The 23,374-nt window shown below is 33.3% G+C and overlaps 1 protein-coding gene across 3 annotated transcripts in view; it reads right to left on the reverse strand.

Moving 5' to 3' along the window:
- The window catches only part of ZDHHC21 (zinc finger DHHC-type palmitoyltransferase 21), an 85,737-nt gene that overhangs the window by 52,358 nt on the left and 10,005 nt on the right, over positions 1-23,374 (reverse strand). For all 3 annotated transcript variants that reach the window (XM_058565827.1, XM_058565826.1, XM_058565825.1), the window contains 5 exons: positions 21,592-21,723; positions 15,184-15,381; positions 13,840-13,938; positions 7,445-7,556; positions 4,257-4,395 (listed from right to left, as the gene is read on the reverse strand). In XM_058565827.1, coding sequence (XP_058421810.1) covers positions 4,257-4,395; positions 7,445-7,556; positions 13,840-13,938; positions 15,184-15,337 — 504 coding nt within the window. In that variant the 5' untranslated portion in view covers positions 15,338-15,381; positions 21,592-21,723. The remainder of the gene's footprint in view (positions 1-4,256; positions 4,396-7,444; positions 7,557-13,839; positions 13,939-15,183; positions 15,382-21,591; positions 21,724-23,374) is intronic.

The following is a 23,374-nucleotide window of genomic DNA, read 5'->3' on the forward strand; positions in this document are numbered from 1 at the left end:
TGTGTCTGGAGGCCAGTTTCAGATTACACCTGGGAAGCTCCTGAGGCTGCAAACTAACAAGGCATTCTCAGATGAACCAAAACTGGGAATATTTGTTCCAGCAGACTTGCACCAAGAGGCAGAAAAAAATACTCCCAGAAAGAAGCTGAGAAATTTATGAAGACATGAAGGACTAGGAAAAGTATCAATATGCGGATAACTCTAAATGAATACTGACTTCATATAACACATGCATTATAACATATAATATATAAACAACAATAATAATGTCTTACTGTCATGTGTTTTAGTTCTACATCTATTTTATACCTCACAATACGAAAAATGATGATGATAAGAGATATTCTAAGGCCACTGTATTCATTATCTGGGCAATGGTCAAAGTACTAACTTATATTAAACTTCAAAAAAATCAACAAAGAATATTTTCATCTCTGGGAAACCCATTAAAAGAAGAGTAGAAAAAGAAAAGCCATCACAAGAGATAAATTGGATTTTTTTTAAATTGAAGATTCCAAAGCAGGCAAGAAAAGGAGAAAAATGGAAACAAAGAAGAGATAGGTTAAACAGAAAATAAACAGTAAGATGATAGAATTAATATCAGTTACACTAAATAAAAATGGACTGAATATTCAATCAGAAGACAAAGATTATCACACTATATACTTTTTAAAAAATGACATATTTGGTATCTACAAGACACACGGATAAGACATAACAAGTGAGAAACACTGAAAATAAAAAAATAGAAAAAGATACACCATGAAAATACTAACTGAAAGAAAGCTGATAGAGCTAAATTAATAACAGAAAGAAAAACACTTTAAGACAAGAATCATTACTAAGATAAAGAGATGTCATTTATAATGATATAAGAGTCAATCTATCAGAAAGATATTAGAATTCCAAGATTGTATGCATCTAGTATTATAGCTTCAAATTATCAACATCTAAATGAATGAAATGACTAGAACTCATTTCAATGATGATTGAGCACCTACTGAACATTCATTTTGCTTCAGATCCTTGGAATATTTGGGTGTATATAAATTATAAAACATTTTCTCGAGGTTTAGTTATAATTCTGGTCCTAGAATTTTGCTTTATTCTAGTAAATTTAAGTAGGTTAGAAACACCAACAACAAACATTCTATTCTTATGAATTTAAATTAATCAAACAAAATTGTCTTTCCTTATATTGCACAACATTATGCATACATCTCTACATACCTAACTTGAAAATATATGAATCACTTCATTCATTCGGAGGATATATCCTAAACAAGGTTAAAATGTACTGGATTCCTCAACAGGATGTTAAACGATCTTGGAAATATCATAACATAACCTCTTTGGGTTTCAATTTCATTATCTCTGACGTGAAGGTAATTATAAAAGCATCCTACTTAATAAAACAAGGATACTATAAGACTTGGTCTACGACAACAATTCCTGCTCAGCACTATTAGTAAAATAACTCTGTCAGGTCCCTAGAACTATTTATAATTTACTGCTTATTACCAAAGTAGTTATATTACAACCAGTATGATCTAGCTAATTATTTGATTTTCATTTGGTAATGCTAAACTAACATACATTATTATGATTTTCAAAAAATCATTGCTTCTACAATTGATTGCTCTAAGGAAAACTTGGTTTGAATTTTCAAAACCCAACTTATACTCATTTTTTTTATATTTTATCCCTAAATTTTTAATCTCTTAATAAACTTTTACTATGCTGCTAGTCTTTTGTCAACATTCAGTATGTATGTAAATATATACATATTTCTAATTATTCAAATATTATCATCTATAATCAGTTTTTCCATTTAAAAAAAAGTGATTGCTTCTCTAATTGGTAGTAGTTTTACCAGTTTCTGTCTTTCATTTGGAAAGGGAAATCAGTTTATAACTTCAAATGTCTTAATCATTCAGTTAAATAATACTATTATATTCCTTTTTTTTTTTTTCACTGAGGAAGATTAGCCCTGAGCTAACATCTGTGCCAATCTTCCTCTATTTTGTATGTTGGTCACTGCAACAGCATGGCTTGCCCAGTGGTGTAGGTCTGTGCCCGGGATCCGAACCCATGAAACTGGGCTGCAGAAGTGGAGCAAGTGGAACTTGAACCACTGGGCCATGGGGCCAGCCCTCATTATGTTCTTATTTGAGTATTGGAACTTCTTTAGTTGTTCATCAGCCTCCCAGTAATACTGTTAGGAAGTCTATGAAATTTTCATAAAAATTAATAGGCCAAAGAAAAATTGTTCCCTCCCTCTGAGAGTTTTAACTAAAATCAAATGTAATATAAATTGAATGTCTGTTATATACCAAGTACTTTTACATGTGTTATCTCATTTAATCTCATTCTTATTCACATTTTTCAGAAGAGGACACTGCAATTCAGAAAGGTTAAATGATGTGTCAAAGGTTATACACATAATAAGAAAAGCCAGGTTTTGATCCTAGGTGTGTCTGTTTACAAAGCCCAGATCATTCCACTACCAAGGGTTGGCAAATTCAATATGAAAAGCAGATAGTTCATATTTTAGGCTTTCCAGGCCATATGTCTCTGTCACAACTACTCAACTCTGCTGTTGTGCACAAAAGCAACTGTAGACAATATATACACAAATGAGAGTCGCTGTGCTTCAGTAAACCTTTACTAACAAAAACAGGTGCAGGGTCAAATTTAACCCAAGGCCCATAGTTTGCCAATTCCTTCACTATACTACAATGCGGTCCCTCCTAGAGAATCTCTACTACCTTTTCATTAACCAATAAATTTTCTCTCTCTCTCACTTTCTAAAAAATTATGATCTTAATCTTACTGGGAAATTTTATTTTAATGCTTTTCTTATTAACTCAATTATTTGAAACAGGTTACTCTTAGGTAAATATGTACAACCTTTTACATAGTCTAACTATAATACCAATTATATCAGAAATTAATCTATATTTAATTTTAATTGCTTAAAATTAATATCTAATTAAAATTAATATCTAATAAGCATAATCACCACAAGGCAGTGAAGCAAATATTCTCTTTTAATTATATAAAATGATCATGTGCACAAAAAAAGATCTAAATACACAGAACTTAAAGACCTCCTCAAATTTGCTTCCTTATTCCAAAATTTAATTGTATGTACCACCACTGAACTTGTTATTTTTAATATAAAAGATTTAAACACTATAAAATGATATAAATAGGAAAGAAAAATTCTCTTTCTCCATCAGGGATTCTATTCTTTCCTCCTCTCTCCTTCCCTACTTTGCTTTTTCACACGCACATTTGCACACTTATGACTGCTCTCTTTCTCTGTCTCACACACACATACACACGTGAGCACACACACAGGGTATTTTAAAAACAATCCAAGTCCAAATAACACACAAGATCAGGCTCAAATACCAGCCCTATATGTAAAACAAAAGATAAGATTCAGACACAAGATCAATTCAAATACCAGCCCTACAACTAAAACCAGTTGAATAATTACTTCCCAGCTTTGTGCTTCCAGTAACTACTTATTTAACCTCTATTAGTCTGTTTCCTCATCTATAAAAATGGGGAAAAAAACTGTACCCACTTCATGCAGTTCTGGTGAGCATTAAAGTGAAAATTAAAATGACACACCCACAGCATAGTGTTGATACATAGTTAAGGACTTAAAACGTCTAGTTGCCGCTATTACCACCATCACCACTACCATCACCATTTGGGGCAAGTCTTATTAACATCTACTGCAGTTCCTCCACAAAACGGGAAAAGCATTGTCTCAAATGGTATATATAACAACAACTCTTTAAAGCATCCTGCAAATTCTTCTTATCATTATTGTTAAAAGTCAGGGAGAAAAAGTTCTTTTTCACAAGAATTTAACATGCCTTTGAGAACTTTTACAAAATCAAAGTCTATTTTCATTCCTGAAAAGAGACAAAAAGTTAACGTTTCCCTTTGTTTTTCATTATTGTAGATATTTTTAAACCACAACATATAAATTGAAAGATCTAATATGTTGCTTTTCAAAGAAAGTCACTTAACACTAACAAATAATCATAAATGGATTTGGTTAAAAGGGAACATCAGATTAGAGTCTACTTTCTCAATCCCAATATATTTTAAAATTCACCAATTTGGGGGTTTATTTCTGCTATTTTTGTTTTCAATCTCCTGCACTTAAAGGAGCCATATATTAATAACTGTAAGCTACAGCTGCTCTAACATTAGTGGACATAAACGTTTCTTACCAAGTTACGCTTTTTTAGTGGAAGAAAGTAATAATAGTGGCAGAAAGAAAACATCAGTGCGTAGCAAGTAAGAAGTTCAGTGTAGAAACACAACTGCAGAAAAAGCCAATGATTATCTTCACCAACACAATTGTTAATCCTGAAGAAAAAGAATAAAAAAAGAATCAATATTCTAAACTTGAATAAGACATCAACTTCAGGATTGGTAAAACTAAAAGTAAGTACAAACAATTTCATGTATGCTTAACTTCATGGAGATATGCTAAAGCCACTCAAACCTAAAAGCAAACGGTGCATGGGAATAGACATAATAAATATGCCATCTCACATTCGTAAAGCACTTTCTACTTTACAAAGGAAGTCCCTGTGTGTGATCCCTGTTCAACTCACAACAACTCAGTGAGACAGGAAGAGCAGATGGCAGTCTCCTTGTTTCACTGATACGGAAACGGGAACAAAGGAGTTAAGACACTTGCCAGAGGATGCACAGTAAGAAGAGACGGCGGCCAAGAGGACAGGAACCCTCTTCCACATATTGTGCTTCCACTACAGCATTCTAGCCGTGGAGAGCAATTTGAATGGTGCGAAGTAAAATAACTTAAACCTGCCACTCTGGCTAAGCATCTACAGTTTTTCTGACTTTAAAAATCTATCCTTGGTTGCCAAAAATAAACACATATCCAAAACTACTTATAAATTCTTAGAGCTACACTTCCACCAACACAATAGTGAACCATAACTAGGAAAAAAAGATTAATGTTATAATCCCAAAATTGTCAAGGCTAATGCAAGCTGAATATTCTACTGTTCCAAATTTATTTATTGTACCCAATTTTCAAAATATTTTATAATTGCAGCACAAAATCCTAGTTCAAAACTATAAATTACCTTGCACAAATGTTTTCATTTTAATATAGCGTTATACTGCCACTGTTTGAAAAAAAAAATGATACAATAGGTTCAATTCCTAACTTAAATTATTTTAAAGACGTGTTGTTAAACTATCATTTAAAATCAGATATAGAACTGAACCGAAAATCTTGCCGAGACTGTTCTTAGACTTAGAGTTCATGCTTTGTAAACAAGAAAATGTCCTGTGTTTGGTTATTTGCAAGCAGGGCTATCAGAGAAGCACGCTTACCTATGCACTCAAAAAATACTCAACAGCTGTTGTTTGAAAGATGACTTATCTCTGTCCCATTCTCCCTGTCCTCCCAAAATTTGAGAAATAACTGCTATGATCACGGCATTCTTCTTAACCAGAGAGCTTTAAGAAACACTAAGGTACTCAATCTACATGTAAGAGTTCTTTTAGTAACAATTAAACTACTTAGAGAGACTGATCAGAGCCAGCAATAGAGAAAATCTTGAGGTGATCTGAGAACTGACCTCCAAATCTAGACCTGTTAGGCATTTAGGATAATGTGGTTTCTGACAATATCAAAAATTCTCCTTGCTTCCAATTTACACTGTACATTTCCCTCACTCTGAATATCTCAGCAATACTCTATTAGGGAATTCAATCTCGCAAATCTCTAAATCTATTCAGGCCCCTGGGCTACCCTCCTTTCCTATCCTGCAACTTTTTCTACTGTCACTCTCCTTGCCACCAATATCTGAAAAGTTGACTAAAACTGTGGAAGCAAGCAGCCTAGAAACAGAGAATTCACCCAAATCTTAGAATTCAGGTTAATGAGCACTTTATTGTGCCACCAAGTTAGTTTTTATTCCTTAAAAATAAGTAAATAATATCACTAATCTCTATGTACCAAAGCATTTCCTAGCTGATTGGTTTTTTCTTTTTTTTTAACTTAAACTATTGCCTTCTTTTAAAAGGAAGCACCTATTACAACAGTATCATGAACATTTATTATATTTTTAGTTAACCAGAAACATGACTCTAAAAAGTGTATAAAATTGAGTTTTTCAGTGTGATTACCACTTATTTGAATACGTTTTACCTAGCTTTTTAAAATCTATTACTATTGTAAACAGATCATGGTGGTTTAGGAAATCACTTGAGAATTAACCTGTTTAGATTCAAGGCACATTTTTTAAACACCAACTATACGTTATACACTATACCATCCTGTTAATGGAATTAGACAATTTTAAACTGTTTTATATAGTAACAAAGTGCTTTTATCTAAAATGCTTTTATTTTTTCCTGATCTCAGGAAATTACCTTCTATTTAAATAACCAGTTCATAGTAAAAATCAAATTTCCACTAAAAGATTGCTAATAATAACTTGTGCTATCAAAAATAAGTAAAACTCTAAATTGATTTGCATTATTAAGCAAAGCTAAACTCTACCCTTTAGTCAACTTTATATACGCAGTTATAAATTTAAGAAGCCCGTTATGTAGTTAACTTTGTATACATGCATGCATGTGTGTACAAACATACATATATATGTATATAGATATATTTATAAAGTGCTACATTATACCAGTTTAAATATTTATACAGAGATTTCATGCTAGGAAAACAGAATTAAATACAATATCTTGTTCACAGATTTTTGTGACAGCTTTGAAATGAGATACAATGCAGAATTCTCACAGCATTTGTTTTCAAAAATTCTATTTCTCAACCGAACATTTTCTTTAAATAGTACAAGAGTGCCCCCTATTGACCAAAAGTGTTGGTAGTTCAGCAGAATCAGCTAACTACCACTTATACACATTCAGCATGCATGCAACATTAATACGTATATCCAGTACACAATACTGAAAAGGCTTCAAGGGAAACAAATGAGGTATCAGGGTATCTGAAATGTTTTATTCTTTAATCAAACGAATGGGAAGGAAAATACAAACAATGGGATGTACATGGTTTATTACAGTTAGAAACAATAACCTACTATTTAAGTACTTTTTCTATGTGTCAGATGATATCGAATGCTTTAGTACCTTGCCTCATTTAATACAACCACCTTACTTATTTTGTATTTTTGGGTGCATGTTAATTCTTAGTTTTCTTCTCAAACATCTCCTTGTTAGAAAAGACAGGATCTCTGTGGAAAAATGACTTGGGGAGCTGACAGAACCATATGATCAAATAAAGATATCCTTTTAAGAGAGTTTTAAACTGTATAACTTTAATATAACTTTTGCTTAAATCTGCTACGTACTAAGATTTATTTTTCCTACTTTTTTTCCTAAAAGTGAATTATTCATTTCTTACCATGGACAGTGATGATCCATTCTCCTAACACAGTGGCCGCAGCGGCTGCAGTGATGCGAACGCTTTGGTCTCATCAAATTACATTTGTTACATAATTCCCAGAACTCCCTTTCTAGAGAAGGAAATTAAAATCCATTTAATGAAGGCAAATGAGTAATGCTGAAATTCATCAACAACTGTTTAGAAGATTTTATAGGAAGTTTTCAATATATATGTCTATAGATTCTTCCTCTAAGTTTCCAGTGCAAATGTGTTTGCTGCTCTATTCTATCCATATCATACTTTGTATGTTTCTAATTTTAAACAATATAAAAATAAGAAACTATTAATAATGAAACTAAGGGAAAGACAACCAAGTATCTGGGTTATGGATATATTGCTATAATAATGTAAAACTGAACGACAAAAACCCTAAAGTAGAACCAAGTTATTATATTAAAACAGAATTTTATTTAAACAAATTAATTTCTAGAAATTTTATTTTCTAAAGGTTCTAAAGAAGAAATAATACTGAGTCCTGGTTTCATAGATTAATAAGTCAAAATCAATCCTATAAACTCATTACAAAAACAAGAATGGCATCCCCCCACCCCCAAACCATTTTATTTTTTTAATATCAATGGATTCATTGGGAATATTTATGGGAAAGCATTGGAAAAGAATTTCAGATGGGTTTAGGAAGTATCAGAATAATTTTAGAAGTAAAGAAGATTACAAGAAAATTACTATTTAATGGAAATGAAGTTCTTTACAAAACTCTGTCCTACCACCAAAGAGGAATTTCCTCTAGCCTGTAGTGAAAGAGCACACAATTAAGTTTCGTGCTAAAAACATGAAGTTTACATAAATAAAGAGAAAAGTCATTTGTTTTCATTATAAATTGTTCTAATCAGATCCATAAAAACTATTTGGGAGAGTCATCTACCAAGAAAAGACAACTGCTTTATTATACAGAATGTACCTTTTTAATATTTGTTGAAATGGAATTTTACTTTTACAAAATTCTTAAACCCTCCATCACTTTATGTTTAAACTACACCCTAAGCTCATTAAAAATATGGGCATAGGGGGCTGGCCCGGTGGCGTAACAGTTAAGTTCAAACGCTCCACTTCAGCGGCCTGGGGATCTCGGGTTAGGATCCCGGGCACGGACCAAAGCACCGCTTGTCTAGCCATGCTGTGGCGGCATCCCACATAAAAGTAGAGGAAGATGGGCACAGACGTTAGCCCAGCGTCAATCTTCCTCAGCAAAAAAGAGGAGGATTAGCAACAGATGTTAGCTCAGGGCTCATCTTCCTCAAAAAATATGGGCATAGTAAAATTAACCTAACTCCTATATTCAGAGTGAATATTAGTATATGCAAAGAGTGGCCCTGGCACACAGTAGGTGGTCACTAAATGCTTGCTAAAGTATGAAAAGTTTAAAATTTTAAAAAATGAAAAATTCTAAATATAAGTAAAGAAGATAATAGCAGGTAGTCTTCAATTTTCTAAAATGATATTCTGTTTTAATCCCATTATTTTAGTTTAATGGCCAGGAGTAAAATCAATATACTGGAATTCTGTATAGTAAGGTACTGGAAAATATTCTGCTACATGAAGAAAACTTGTATCAAATTAATTGTTTTTTCCAATAATATGAAAGTTGGGAAATTATCTTTTACATTTAAAATCTCATTTTAAAATAAAATCCTCTTTCATTTCTTATTTATAAATCTTATTTTAACGAAAACATACAAGAGAGCAACAATATTAAAACTTAATTTAGATAGAGTTAAACCAGTATTATTTAACAGCAAGTGAAATGGAAACTCATTCCATTGGTAGCAAAACACAATGTCACAAGCATATCACTTTTTTTCCCACTTAAATAGTTTCTCCCAAAGATCCCAATGTTAAAACTTTGAATTCACCTATTGCAAGGAATATAGTCAGAAAAGAGACTCTCTTCAATGAGCCAATTTTCATGAAAAGACAACATAAAAACTTTATTTTCTTAAACCAGTCCCTTAAAACATAAATATGGTGTATTCATTATTGGCGATTTCAGGATGTAATATTCTAGAGAATAAATTCTTTATTTCATACTTAAAATGTTGTATCCTCAGAAAAGAAGAGAGCATCTGGCTATAGTCAGAAAAAACCTGTAATTCTGTAGTCTAGACCACAGGTTGGCAAAGTACAGTCTGCAGGCAAATCCAGACCACCACCTGTTTTTGTGTGACCTATGTATGAGCTAAGAATGGTTTTTATAATTTTAAATGATTGAAAATAATAATAATTTGTGGCATGTTAAAATCATAAAATTCAAATTTCAGTGTCCATAAATCAAGTTTTATTTGAACACAGCTATGCCCATTCATTTACGTATTGTCTATGGCTGTTTTTGTGCTACAATGGCAGAGCTAAGGAGTTGTGACAGAGACCATATGGTCCATAAAGCTGAAAATATTTACTATCTGGCCCTTTACAGTAAAGAAGGGTTTGCTGATCTATGGTCTGCACCATAAATTTGTTTAAAGAAAGAGCTTGAGCCATTCTTTCGGCTAAATTTAAGATACCATACAAGTATCTAAAATGAGAAATGCCTAAGAAAACTCACATTTTCGCACACATGCATGACCACAGGCACACTTATGTGTTTAGAGAAGAAAGAAAACACTATTGCAAAAATCTACAAATTTAAACTATCGCCTACGTTTTTGCCTTGTATAATGAGAAAAAAATCCATCTATCTTAACCTATATCTGTAGGCCATTTCTTGGTCCTTTCACTTTCCTTATTCAGGGTTTATTCATATCCAAACAGGACCTTAGTGACTGATAATTCTGATGTCTGATGATTACCTACAAAACTTTTGTACTGGCCATCCACTAATATAAAATAAAAGCCTATTGGAGAGAGAATCCAATTGCTAATTTATGTTAGCTGTAGAAAAATGAAAAACTAACAGGCACATTTAAAAAAAAAAAAAGAAAAAGAAAAACATAAATCGAGGAAAAAAGACAAACTCCATAAATGATTGAGGCTGTTCCATGAAAGTAAACAACATCACACTGTTTAACATGGATCCTTATTAATGCTATATATGCATGAATAAATATAAAGCATGGTTTTGTTTTGTTTATCCCTCAGAAAGGAAGGAATCACCTTCTGTTTGAGTCTTTTTAAAAGACTCGCATATTAGGAGGCCCTCTCTCAATTACGGTATTTCAAATCACAAAGTAAGGTTTTGGGGAGAAAAATAAAACTTGAAACTACCAAAACCAATACAAGGTTTGGGTCTTAATAGAGGTTCCCTGACAGAATCGGTTCTCGAGGTAGGAAATAAATGTCCTTTAAAAAGCAATATAAGAGGGGGGAACAAAAACAAAGCTATGAGTGTATAGGGGACCCTGAGCATTAATAGCACACGCATCCCTACAGCTTGGGATAAAATGTCACGGGACAGTATCAGACAAATTTAACACAAGCTCTATTTTTAAAAACTTGGAAGATTTTGCTCTGCAACAGTGTATCAAAAAGTGGCTCTAGTAATGACAAAAATACTGAAGTCAAACTTGCAAGTTAAGAGCCTGATGATGAAAATGTTCTAAGATTGTGGCGATGGCTGCCCAACTCTGTGAATATACTAAAAGCCACTAAATTGTCCACTTTAAATGGGTGAAATATACAGCATGCGAATTATACTCAACAAAGCTGTTCAAAAAGTTGAGATTGAATAAAATGATTTCATAAAATTTGAAAGTGACAAAAAGTAATATTCCTATATTTCAAACATGGAGTAATTTGAATAATATTAATAGACATTGAATGATTTCATTTGACTATTTCATCTATATACCCAAAAGTTTATAACATCAAATTCTGGGGATATTTGTGTGGGAGAATGGAACATTCTCTTACATTCAAATTACCTCATATTTGGTGGGTCATATAGACACTAAATTTACTCTGTTTAAAAAAACAGAAAGGCATGTAAAATATTTAAGAGTAATTCAATAAAAAATCGTTAAAATCATAAAACTATTAGGGCTTAAGTTTCCTTTTCTAAAGAATTCAATTATATAACACTGCTCAACCTTAAAACAATGCTGAATAAATGTCACTACCATAGACCCAACTCTTTAGTCATGCTATATCATTCTTTACTGTTAAAATTTTATATTTTTTTACTAAGTTAAAACCATATTTACAAAATAATCAGGTATCCAGCACCCGAAATCACACAATGACTTCAACTTTCCCCGAATCAAAGCAAAGGTGAATAAAGAGCTAAAATTATTAATCTGTATACAGATCCATGGTAAAAAGATGATGGAGACAAGGATCTGGGCCTCACAGCAGCTCCGTAACAACCTGCTGTGTGGCCTATAAAGGACAACCTATGTTCCTGATTACTCAGTCTACCTACCTCACACAATTACCACATGGATCAGATGATATGAGATACCGAGGGACTTCGGAAACATTAAAATGTGATAAACGAATGCATTTTTTTTTCATTTGGGCAAAAGGGAAGTCTTCTGGACTAAGTGAAGCAAAATAGGCCAAATGTCAACTGAGACCAGATATTATGCAGACATCCAAAGAGTCAGCAGGATGCCATGGTATCCTCCATCACTAGAGTCTACAAGCTAAAGGTAACACAGTGGTTTCATGCAGATTCAATTAGCCCCACAGATATAATCTGTTCAGTATTCATTTAAAAACAATGTTTTTAAAATTTTGAATTAGCTGCCAACATTTTTTAAAAATCATGAAATTTCTCATAAAAATTGAGATTCCCTGGTTTCTCTTTAAAAATTGTAAGATCTAAGAATACTGGGCCTGCAAGACAATTTCATTGTAGCTGAGTAGCAGTCACTCTCTTTAGATAAGATATGAGATTTTCAATATGAAATACTTCCTATCTGGCCCCTTTCACTGATTTGTAGTATCTGACACATGCAGGCATTTGAGTGTTTGACCACTGCAAACTAAAGATTTCATCAGAAATGGGTCCTGAGTTAGGAAAAGTGTGCTTCTTTGATTTTCTGGAAACATTGGGTTTTAGAGTTGAAGTAGACAACACATGTATCAATATTTTACGTAGAGCCTTTGGTTTAGGCCAGTTGAGAAGAGGGATTCTATGCAAATTGCAGAGTGCCACCCTCCCTGCCTAAACACATGTGCACGTGCACTGTCTCTATAAGTTAATAAAAACTAAACACTTAACATAGTTTTCAGAAACTTCTACGGCTATGTAAACATCAGTGTCACATCATTCCCATTTAATCATCAAACTGGCAAGGTCAAGTAAGCCCCTAAATGATGGGTCTCAAAAACAGCAATCAGGAACTCAAAGGAGGCTCTATAAGTGACTTGCCACATAATCTAATTTCAGAAGGAATTACTACATTGGTTCTCAAACTTTGCTACGCATTGAAATCACCTGGGATTATTCAAAAATACTGATGTCTGGCTCCCACCCCCAGAAATTCTGATTTAATTAATATGGGATGCGATCTGGATGTTGAGAGTTTTAAAAGCTCCCCAGGTGATTCTAATGTGCAGCAAGTTTGGAAACCACTGAATTACTATAAAAAGTATTCTGGTTCTATAATGTACAAAAAGATATAAATTTCTTACAAAGAAAGTACAGAGAGTTCTCAAAGCTTATAGAGCAAATGATCAAAAAGTGAAACTCAGGAAAGAGGGTAAATGAGGTTCACGATACCTGACGTAATAAAATGAGCAACACATTTTCAATGCATTTTTGTGGTCTGAATGGTTACTATACAATAAGGTGATCAAAAATTATCTTCAATTAACACTACAATAAAAAGTTTCAAATTTTTCACTGAATTGTTAGAACTTGTAAAAATATAGGCAATAGTACCATAATTCTACGAACATTTACTCTAAGCAATATTATATTTATAATATCATGAGGTAAGTGGCACCATCAAAAAAAATTCCTTTATTAAATAAAAATATAATTTCTCAGATAATTATATATCATTCAACAAATATTTACCCAGCATCTATTAAGTGACAGAGACTGTTCTGGGCACTAAGGATACGGCACTGAACGAATGAAGAAAACAAAACAAAAAATCTGCACCTTCACAGAGGTTATATAGGTCTAGAGTGGAGGAGGGAGAGACAAACCAATAAACAAACGGCAAAGGAGAGCCAGGGAGATATGTGCGGGATATGAGCAGTGAGCTGGGATTTGTAATTTTAAATTTGTAATTTTAAATAGAGAAGTCTGGAAAGGAAATATCTGAGAAAAGATTTGAAAGTGGTGTTAGATGACATATATAACGAATATATACTAAAGGCAATAAAATACATTAATAAAGACAATAATTCTGGCACAGTAAAACTAATAAATCTGAAGAATACCATACCTCCATGTGGGATCTTAGGATTCTCAGGGAGTCTTCCTGGATCAGCTATTGAGGCCCTCACTAAGGCAACCAGACAAAATATGGAAATGCCATAGAATACTTTGAAATAAATAAATAAATAAAATTAGTCATTTACCCTTCAAAACATTTTATCAACAAGCATATGTAAACATTAAATGTATATTTTAACTAATGCCAACAGGATAAATAATTTTTAAAAGATAAAATTAAAAAATTAAATGATTAATTCATTTCACTCAAAACTGTTAAGAGAACCATGTTAAATGCACTAATTTTAAATATTGTTTTGCATGGTAATAACTGATAAACGTGTAATAAATCAGATTCTTTATTAACAGAGATTCCCTATCAATAATGGCATAAATGAATGGCTTCCCTTTTAACTACTACATGTGCTATATTTGAAAGAATCAAAGCAACATTTTTAAACCCATTCTACAACTACACTTTTTCATTAACTCTAACTGGCTATCTTCAAAATTACTTTGAGTTAGTGATGTTCAATTGCTCCTTTCAATAGATCTTAAGATATTTAATTCGAAAATAAAGAATCTAGAAACTTTTGAGTTTTAAAATGAATAACTAGAAAAAACAACAGTAAGAGAAAATAGATTCGTCATAATTCTACCTTTTAAAGAAATAAGAAATAGACATTTTGTTGGGGGGGTGCTGTACCTGTAATAGGAAACTTAGTTCGAGTGCTAACTCCAGGACTGACTACGTGGTATTGGTCAGTTTTATCATTTATATTTCCCACAGCTCTTGTGAGGTCAAAATGACATAATGTACATGGAAACCGTAAGTGCCACATACATGTAAAATACCTCATTTCAATATTATTCTTTTAATCATAAGCAAGCCATCACCAACGAACTACATCAGAAAACAATTATCCAGAAGTTCAAAGTGTTATCATAATCAACATCATAAGCAATAATTTTTGTATCATGAAATTCTCATTTCTCAATAATGTATACCATCTTCATTCTTAAAACTCCTTCTACATTTGCAATAAGTACATAACAGAAACATTAAAAATACACAGACACACATAAATTAGCACCACTGTATCAGTTTTTTTCTTAATCAAAATGGTCTTTATATATTTTGCAGAGTGAGATATGGAGATATCACATTTATCTAACCCTGAAAAATACAGAAAGGCCATGCTTTTTTCAAAACTTCCATAATTTAGTAAATAACTTAATATTACTAGCACTAATAATATTAAAAGGAAGGTTATCATAGTGGCACTATACTCCAAAAACATCCAAAATAAGAAAAACCTTTAATTAAATAAGAAATAAAGATCTAGAAACTTACTTATTATTAATATGCCTGGAATATGTCCTTCTTCATAGTGAGGAAAGAGGACAATTTTGGGAATTAAAAAAAAATTGTATAACCAGACAAAGACAATCAAACCCATGCAGCACCAACCATGTGGGTCAACAACAAAGTGAATCCGGAGACCCATTTTGCAGTCCTACAACTGCTGCCAACCCACAAGGAAAGATGATCCTAAGGAGAGGAAAAAAAGAAAACAGGTACTTATATAGAAAAAATTATTTGACTAAAACAAAACTACATGACTGAAAATTATAAAATGACACTTACTGAGTCTTCTTTGTATATTTTTGACAAAATAAAACACTTTGGAAAACAAAAAGAACAGTCAGGATACTCAAATTTCATGATAAGCTTCAAATAATTTAATTTCAATTTTCATTATGAATTGCTATCATAGAACGTAAATTGGCATTCCCTTCTGAAGTTAAACACAGTCTGTCCCTAACTTAGCAAACCCAAGAGAAATGAGTGCACATATCCACCAAAAGTTACCTACAAAATTTTTTAGTAGCTTCAATCATAAGACTAACTGATGGTCATGTAAGTCAAAAGAGTGGTCATCTTGTGGTAGAAGGGATGTTTATTAAGTGGAAAGGGACATGAGGGAAACTTTGAGGCCAGAAATGTTCTATATCTTGACCTGGGTGGTGCTTTATGGGTACATCCATATGTAAAAATTCACTGAGCTGTACATTTAAGATTTGTGCAGTTTAGTTTAATTTTAAACCATAATAAAATGCTTAAAAAATAATTTTGAAAATTGTAATAAAAAGTGAAAAGTAATTACAAATTGCCAAAAATATTTAAATTAATGGAATGAAGCCCAACTAATCTTATTACTATCAATTCAAGAAGACATTTGTTTAAATGGGGCTTTTTCAGTTGAGTGTTAACAAAATGCTAACACACATCCCAAAGAGACACGAAGCTAAGAAACTTCAATACATATGGTACCAAAAAAGTGACTTAAAATATTTCCATATTTTAGTAGATAAAACTTATAAAGTTTAAACAACAAATTACTATATAAGGTCTAGGGGACACCTTTTACATAAAATACATAAAATGGAATAATACAATAATAAACTAGGACAACATTTCTCAAACCTATAAGCAAGCCAGAATCAACTGAGGAACTTTTTAAAAATACTTATTCCCAGGCCCCATTCCAGATCTATTGAATCATAAGTCTTTATGGAGTAAAGCTCAAAAATCAATAAAGTGCCTCTGATACAGCTGACTGGTACCTGGGAATCAGTGATCCAGGAGCTTCACTAAGACTTCAAGGTTACAGCAATGAGTTGAACTCAGTTTAACAAATATTCATTAAGCCTCCACTTGCTAGACATTGTAAATACAATGATGAATAAGACACAGTCTTTGCTTAAAAGAACTAACAGTCTAATGGGGAAAAGAGTCATAAAATGGGTTTAATATAATACGGTAAGTTCTAGAGACGTGGACAAGATGTCACTAGAGGCACAGAAGACGGGGACTAGTTAAATCAGGGCAAGTCTTCCTGTGGGGGTGAAACCTGAGTTCAGTTGTACAAGTTACCCAAGCAATGACAGGTGACAACAATACTGCAAACAGAAGGAAGAGCAGGAGTACACAAGAGTAAAAATTGTAGGAGGTATTACAAATCGCCATCAAAAATCTAAAGCTTTCAGTGGAGAGTGAGTAGTGAGAAATAAGGGGCCATATCATGAAGGACATCAAGATGCCATGTTAGAACACTAAGACTTCATTCTTAGGCATTGGAGAGCTACTGAAGCAGGGGGTTAAGATAACAAGATTTTTACTTTAAATAAATTATTGAAGATCTGGTTTGGAGGAGAAAATTAAAGACAGTGATCAGTTAGGCTGAGAGAAGACAAAAGCCAAAATTAGTTTTGGAGCAGAGATCAGTTGAAGAAACAGTTAGAACCTAACCAGTAAGTTTTACTAATTGACTGGAATTTAGGGGGTCACAGAGGAAAGGGTCAAGGATGACTCTCAGATTTTCAGCTTATGTCCCAGACTACTTCATCCTAAGAATAATTTATCATGAGTTGAAGAGCCTCAGGGTACCATCCCTTAGAGGCCTTGCCGATGTTCTATAAAGCTACAAAGTTACCAAAACAACAACAACAAAATATGAAGGATTACTTCATTTTAAAGGAATACCCCTATCCTATCACCCCAAGAACCTACAAATATTGGGGCAGCAGAAAAAAAGACAAGAACTCAAAAGCAACACCACCCAACTGTTTAAATCAGATATGGTCTAAATTAGTACTTATGTGAGAATTCTAAAATAGGAATAGTGCCTAGGCCTTCAAAAAAGTAAAAGTTGAACTTCATTACCCTTTAATTAGAAAATTAAAAGACCTATCAGTATCATTAAAATGAGGAAAGTCACAAAGGATAAAGCATGCTATTTAACTTGCTAGGTATCATGATTTTGGAAACTAAAGGAGCTCAAATAGAAATGATAAGCTATCAACAGCAAAAACCAGAAACATTAAAAGAATGTTTATTTTTACAGTCTTGCCAACCAAAAAGTGCTAAAGGAAATGACAGAAAGCTCTGTCACTCAGCCTGGTCAATACTATTAACTTCATGTACCTTCTTTCTTTTAATGTTTCAGTTCCATTCAGGACTGAAAAACAGACTATGAATTCCAATAATTATATATCGGAACAAAGTAATTTCATTACTTATTTCTAAATTTATTAATATTAGAAACCGGAAAGCATAAATTTTAACTGTTTTTGTTCTCCTCTACCAGAAAATAAGTTTTTCTCATTCATTTTAACTGTTTTTGTTCTCCTCTACCAGAAAATAAGTTTTTCTTATCACTATAAGAGATTCCTCACAACAGAAAATATTAGATAATGAACAGTATAGTTAAAAATGTGACTGTTTCCTGGATGTAGACATACAGCGACAACAAGCTCTAAAAGAACAAGCATCCCCAAGGAAAAGTGAGCAAAGGATAGAAAAATAAAACAATGAACAAATAAGATGTTATTTTTACAAAAGTACCTGATTCGTGAAAATTACTGCCTCATAATCCTTACAATTGGATTGTAGAAAAGAAAACAGTAGTCTTCCAAGAGCTCCAAATCAGATTACAACCTGAAACACGTAACTGGTCGAGTTGCAAGACTGCTCCACTTGGTAATATCTACCAGGTGTGGCTTATGGCTGAACAGAAACTATTACACGTCCTGAGCAACAACCCAGCTGAACGCAATGCTGCTACTCGGTCTTAAGGGTGGCATTTGTAAAATACTTTCATTAGCTAGAGATTCCAACATATTAATCTGTATATTAAATGGTGAGCTCATGACTCAAACTTTGAAGCAACTAGTGGACATACTGGTACTTCAACATTTTTTAAGATTGCTATTTGGTAACTATACTTGAGTGCTGTGACTAACTTCATTAATGATGCAAATTACCACAGCACAGACTTTTTTTTTTTTAAAGAAATTATAATTCAATTCTAATAAACCAGACTATGTAAATATTTACAATGTTCAAACTATTTCCTTTCCTTTTTCCGCCCTTTCAGGCAACTAAATTTCACCATATATTTTCCTCAGGAAGAAACTCAAGTCACTATGAAAAGAAAGTGACACGGGCCGGCCCTGTGGCTTGGTAGATAAGTGCGTGCGCTGCGATGCTCGTGGCCCGGGTTCGGATCCCGGGCGCACACCGAGGCACCACTTCTCCGTCCATCCTGAAGCCGAGTCCCACATACAGCAACTAGAAGGATGTGCAGCTATGACATACAACTATCTACTGGGGTTTTGGGGGGAAAAAATAAATAAATAAAATCTTAAAAAAAAAAAAAAGAAAAGAAAGTGACAGAAAACTGTAACATCAGAGTGCAGATTTTAGAAAATGATAAAAGTCAGCCAAAATAATTAGCAAGAAATCTAGCCACATGTATATCTCTAAACTTACAGTTTTCTATGAGGCTCCATCTCAGCCAGTGGTCTTATTCCTGCTCCATGAATGTGAAAAATATATTCCCTCTTCCATTTCTCCTGTCTGAAATGTCCCTACAATTTTGCTTACTCTATTTAAATTCAACTCATACTCCAAGGTCAATTTGAATCTCACTCTCCATATAAAATTTTTCCTGGCACCTCAGTTCACAGTAATTTTTCTTTCTCTTCTAACTTCAAAAAAAAGCAAAACCAGTAGAAGAAAACAGCAAGTGGTTTTATAGTCTTGGAATGAGAAAGGCCTTCACAAACAAGAACCATAAGCCAAGTCTGACCACATAAAGATTAAAATTTCTGAAGCCAAAAACAATGTTAAAAGACAAAGCAACCCTGGAAAAAATAATATAACATATGACTGATAAGTGGCATACAAATTAAATACTTAGGGAGTCAATTCACAAAAGAAAAAAATTCAACGGCTAATGATTAGGAAAATGTGAAATAATAAGGTATATTTTTCATCCTTTGTATTGACAAAATTTTAGAAAGACAGAAGATACCCAATGTTGAGAGGGCACAGGGAAAAGGACACTCTCCTACATTACTGGTATGCATGAAACTGATACCCCCATCTCTGCAGGCCAATTTGGCAATATCTATTAAAATGTCAAACTCTTTGACCCAGCAGTTTTACTTCTAGTAATACCTACAAAAGTGCTCATTAGTGTGTACAGGTGTCTATACATACAAAGATGTTCCACACAGCACTTTTTTGTAATCACAAAAATACGGCACAACCTAGGGGCCAGCCCAGTGGCATAGTGGTTAAGTTCGTGCGCTCCAATTTGGCAGCCCAGGGTTCACTGGTTCAGATCCTGGGCATGGACCTACACACCACTCATCAAGCCATGCTAAGGCGGTGTCCCACATAGAGCAACTAGAAGGATGTACAACTATGACATGCAACTATCTACTGAGGCTTTGGGCAGAAAAAAGGAAAAAAGGAGGAAGATCGGCAACAGATGTTAGCTCAGGGCCAATCTTCTTCTTCTTCAAAAAAAACAACTTTACATCAAAAAAAAAAAAAAATACAGCACAACCTAAATGTCCACGTAGAGAAAGGGGAACGATCAAATAAAGTATAACACATCCATAGTACAGACTATTTCCAAGCCACTGCAACTTTAAAAGAAAAAAAAAGGGAAAAAAGGAGGTAGATCTAAACCTGCATATGGCTACCCACACACAGTGCTGAGTGAAAAAAGCAAATTACATAGGCAAAATCTACAGTGGGGGGAAAAATCTTTAACACTGGTTTCGAGGAGGGGAGGATAAAGATAGACTAGGAAAGGGCATAAGGGAACTTTCTGAGGTGCTGATAAAGAGCTTTACCTTGAGTTTGAGATACACAGATTATGAATTTGTCAAAACTTGGCAAACGTATACTTAAGATTGATGAGTTTCATGATATGTAAATTAACCTTTAAAAAGCCCTGTAAACCAATATTGAAGCCTAGTTAATGACAAGTATCCTCAAGTACTGGGGAGAGGAGAGAGGAAGTGTACTGCTTGTACTGATGTCTGCAATTTAGTTTGAAATAGATCCAAAAAATAAAAGTGGATTGATGGATGGACAGAGAGATGGATGAGGAGGTAATGAAGTTCAGTAAAACATCAGTTGTAGAATCTAGGTGGTAGGAATTCAGACGTCTCACTATAAAATTCTTTCAACTCTTCTGTTTACAATTTTCCATAATATCACGTTGGAGGAGAAAGCAAGTTATAGAAAAGTTTGTATAACATGATTCTTTTTCTGTTAGAAAGAAATATACATATAAGTAACTTCTGTATACATATAGGAGAAAAGGTATGGAAGAAAACACATCCACCAAACTGTTAACAGTGGCTATTACTGGGCTGAGGAAGGAAAGAGTAGTGAGAAGAAAGGCTTTCACATTTTATGTACGTATTTATATGTTCTTTTAAGTTTATTAATAAACATATGTACTTCTAAATTCCTTTCAACCGACTGAAAAATAAAGGTAGCCTAAGGGGCCTGATTAGGCACTAGAACCTTACAAACGAAATGTTTAATTTAAGCCTTTCTTTATCATTATATATTATCCTTATACTAAATGCTTTGAAAATTAATATTTTTTAAAATGCAGTGCAGAAACATCAGCTGTAAAGCCATATAAGATTTATAATTCAGAAAGATGTTTCTGAAACTCATATTACTTATAAATTATTTTTCTCTATGGAAAAACCCTTATTTAACAAAATGTTTAAAATTTAATATGAAAAATTTTAAGTAAACATAAAGTAACTACAATTATTCTTTTGCAAATGAGCAATTGTTAAATGCATCTAAACATAAGACTTTAAGGATACTATGTCACATAAGTCAGAAACATATTCCCATGTAAAATTAATGCAGACTTACCACTTGCAAATTCACTGAGATGTGTTGTAATTTTTCTGGTACTTGCATTTAGAGGTTTTATCTTGATTCACTCTTTTTTTTATTACATCCCAACAAATGGATCTCTTCTCAATAACAGTTCTCCATGAGAATCTATTAATGGTTTAACAAATAATGATTCGTCACAAAGATAAAAACTGTAAGCAGCTGAATACTCTAACCGTGAAAATGTCAACTACAAAAGTTTAAATTCAGAAATAAGATGATTCAGCTCTACTCAATTCCGTACTTTCATATCCCACCCCATCCCCCCAAAATCTGCATTTGATTACCATTACACAGGAAAGTTCTCTCTTTTGAAACCACCCAGTTTCCATAAAATCAAATTAGCATTATGTGTCTAGCATTTGGGCTTCATCAAACTTCCTGACCACAAATCACAAAACGACAATAGATTCTGAGGTCAGTGATGTGACAAAATGCAATGTAATATCTATCAAGGTGTGAGGCTAGAAGACCTAATCACAATTGATAAATATAAGATAAAGAATTTAAAATAGAAGCAAGTTTTAGTTTAAAATGTTTTAAGGAAAAAAGTTATCCTCCTGCAATGAAACCATTAAGAGAATCAATCATAAGTTAGTTTCTACAGTTCAAGCTTAAACAGCAATAGTGTAAAGAGTTCTAGAGAACATATACAGATTCACTATTTCATGAAGTCAATCAACATCTATTGACTACATCCTATGCCTCGGCACTAGGTATAGATAAAAAAGAGGTGGGCCCTATCCTCAATAGACACAGACTAGTAAACAGACAAGATCAATACCATGTAAGACAAGAATGAGGGCAAGGAGGCAAGAATCTATCTCACACAGAAAGGATATTGGTTCATGGAACTTTTTTCAGTTATGTGAATTATTTATGTATGTACTAGGTTGCAGTAAAAAATGTATTTCTTATGGTAAGTTGCCATCAGGAAAAGATTTCTGGAGAGAGTGAAATCTGTGAGTTAGCTAGATGAAGAACAGAGGCTCTCCTGAACAAGGGAGCAGAATAAGGTATAAAAGCAGGCAGAGGAAATCTAAGTAAACAGAAATGACGGGAGTCATTGCATATGGAACAGGGGAAAACATGTCTAACCTTTGACCACAATCAACCCTAAGAAATATATTTCATAACATTACCAGTACACACAGAAATACATGATATATGAGAAATATATGAGTATATATTAAATACGAAACTGAAAAAGTTTAATGAAATGATATTTACCCTTACTAAATGTGATGCACTCTGATACCGTTATTCTAGTTTATTCTATTTCACTTTAATAAAAATATATAATGCTGCTCACAGCCTACTAAACTGATTTCATGACCCACAATTAGAGAATGATCATAGAGTGAAAAACACTGTTAAACCATGCCAATGAGTTTGGACTTCACCTTGAACGGTGGGAAACCATTGAAGGATTTTAGGCAGAAGACCGTGATGAAATCTGCATTTGGAAAGAACAGCAACACTCTGAAGAATGGACTTGGGTGGATGGATCAAGTTCCAAGACTGACTACATGAAATAAGCTGGACTTACTGGTCACCCGGATGAGAAATGAGGACACATAACAAGTATCCCAAAAGTAGCAACTTATAAGGGGAATGGGGAGGGGAAAGGGTGAGGAAGGAATACTTTAGACAGGAGGCACGCTGGAAAAGGGCAGGTTAAGTACGTGATGAGTAAAACTGATAGGACTTGGTGATCAACTGGAAGCAAAGGGCAGATTCTAGGATGGCTCTCAAGTTT

This window comes from Diceros bicornis, chromosome 22 (assembly GCF_020826845.1).
Source record: "Diceros bicornis minor isolate mBicDic1 chromosome 22, mDicBic1.mat.cur, whole genome shotgun sequence".
NCBI classification, from domain to species: Eukaryota; Metazoa; Chordata; class Mammalia; order Perissodactyla; family Rhinocerotidae; genus Diceros; species Diceros bicornis.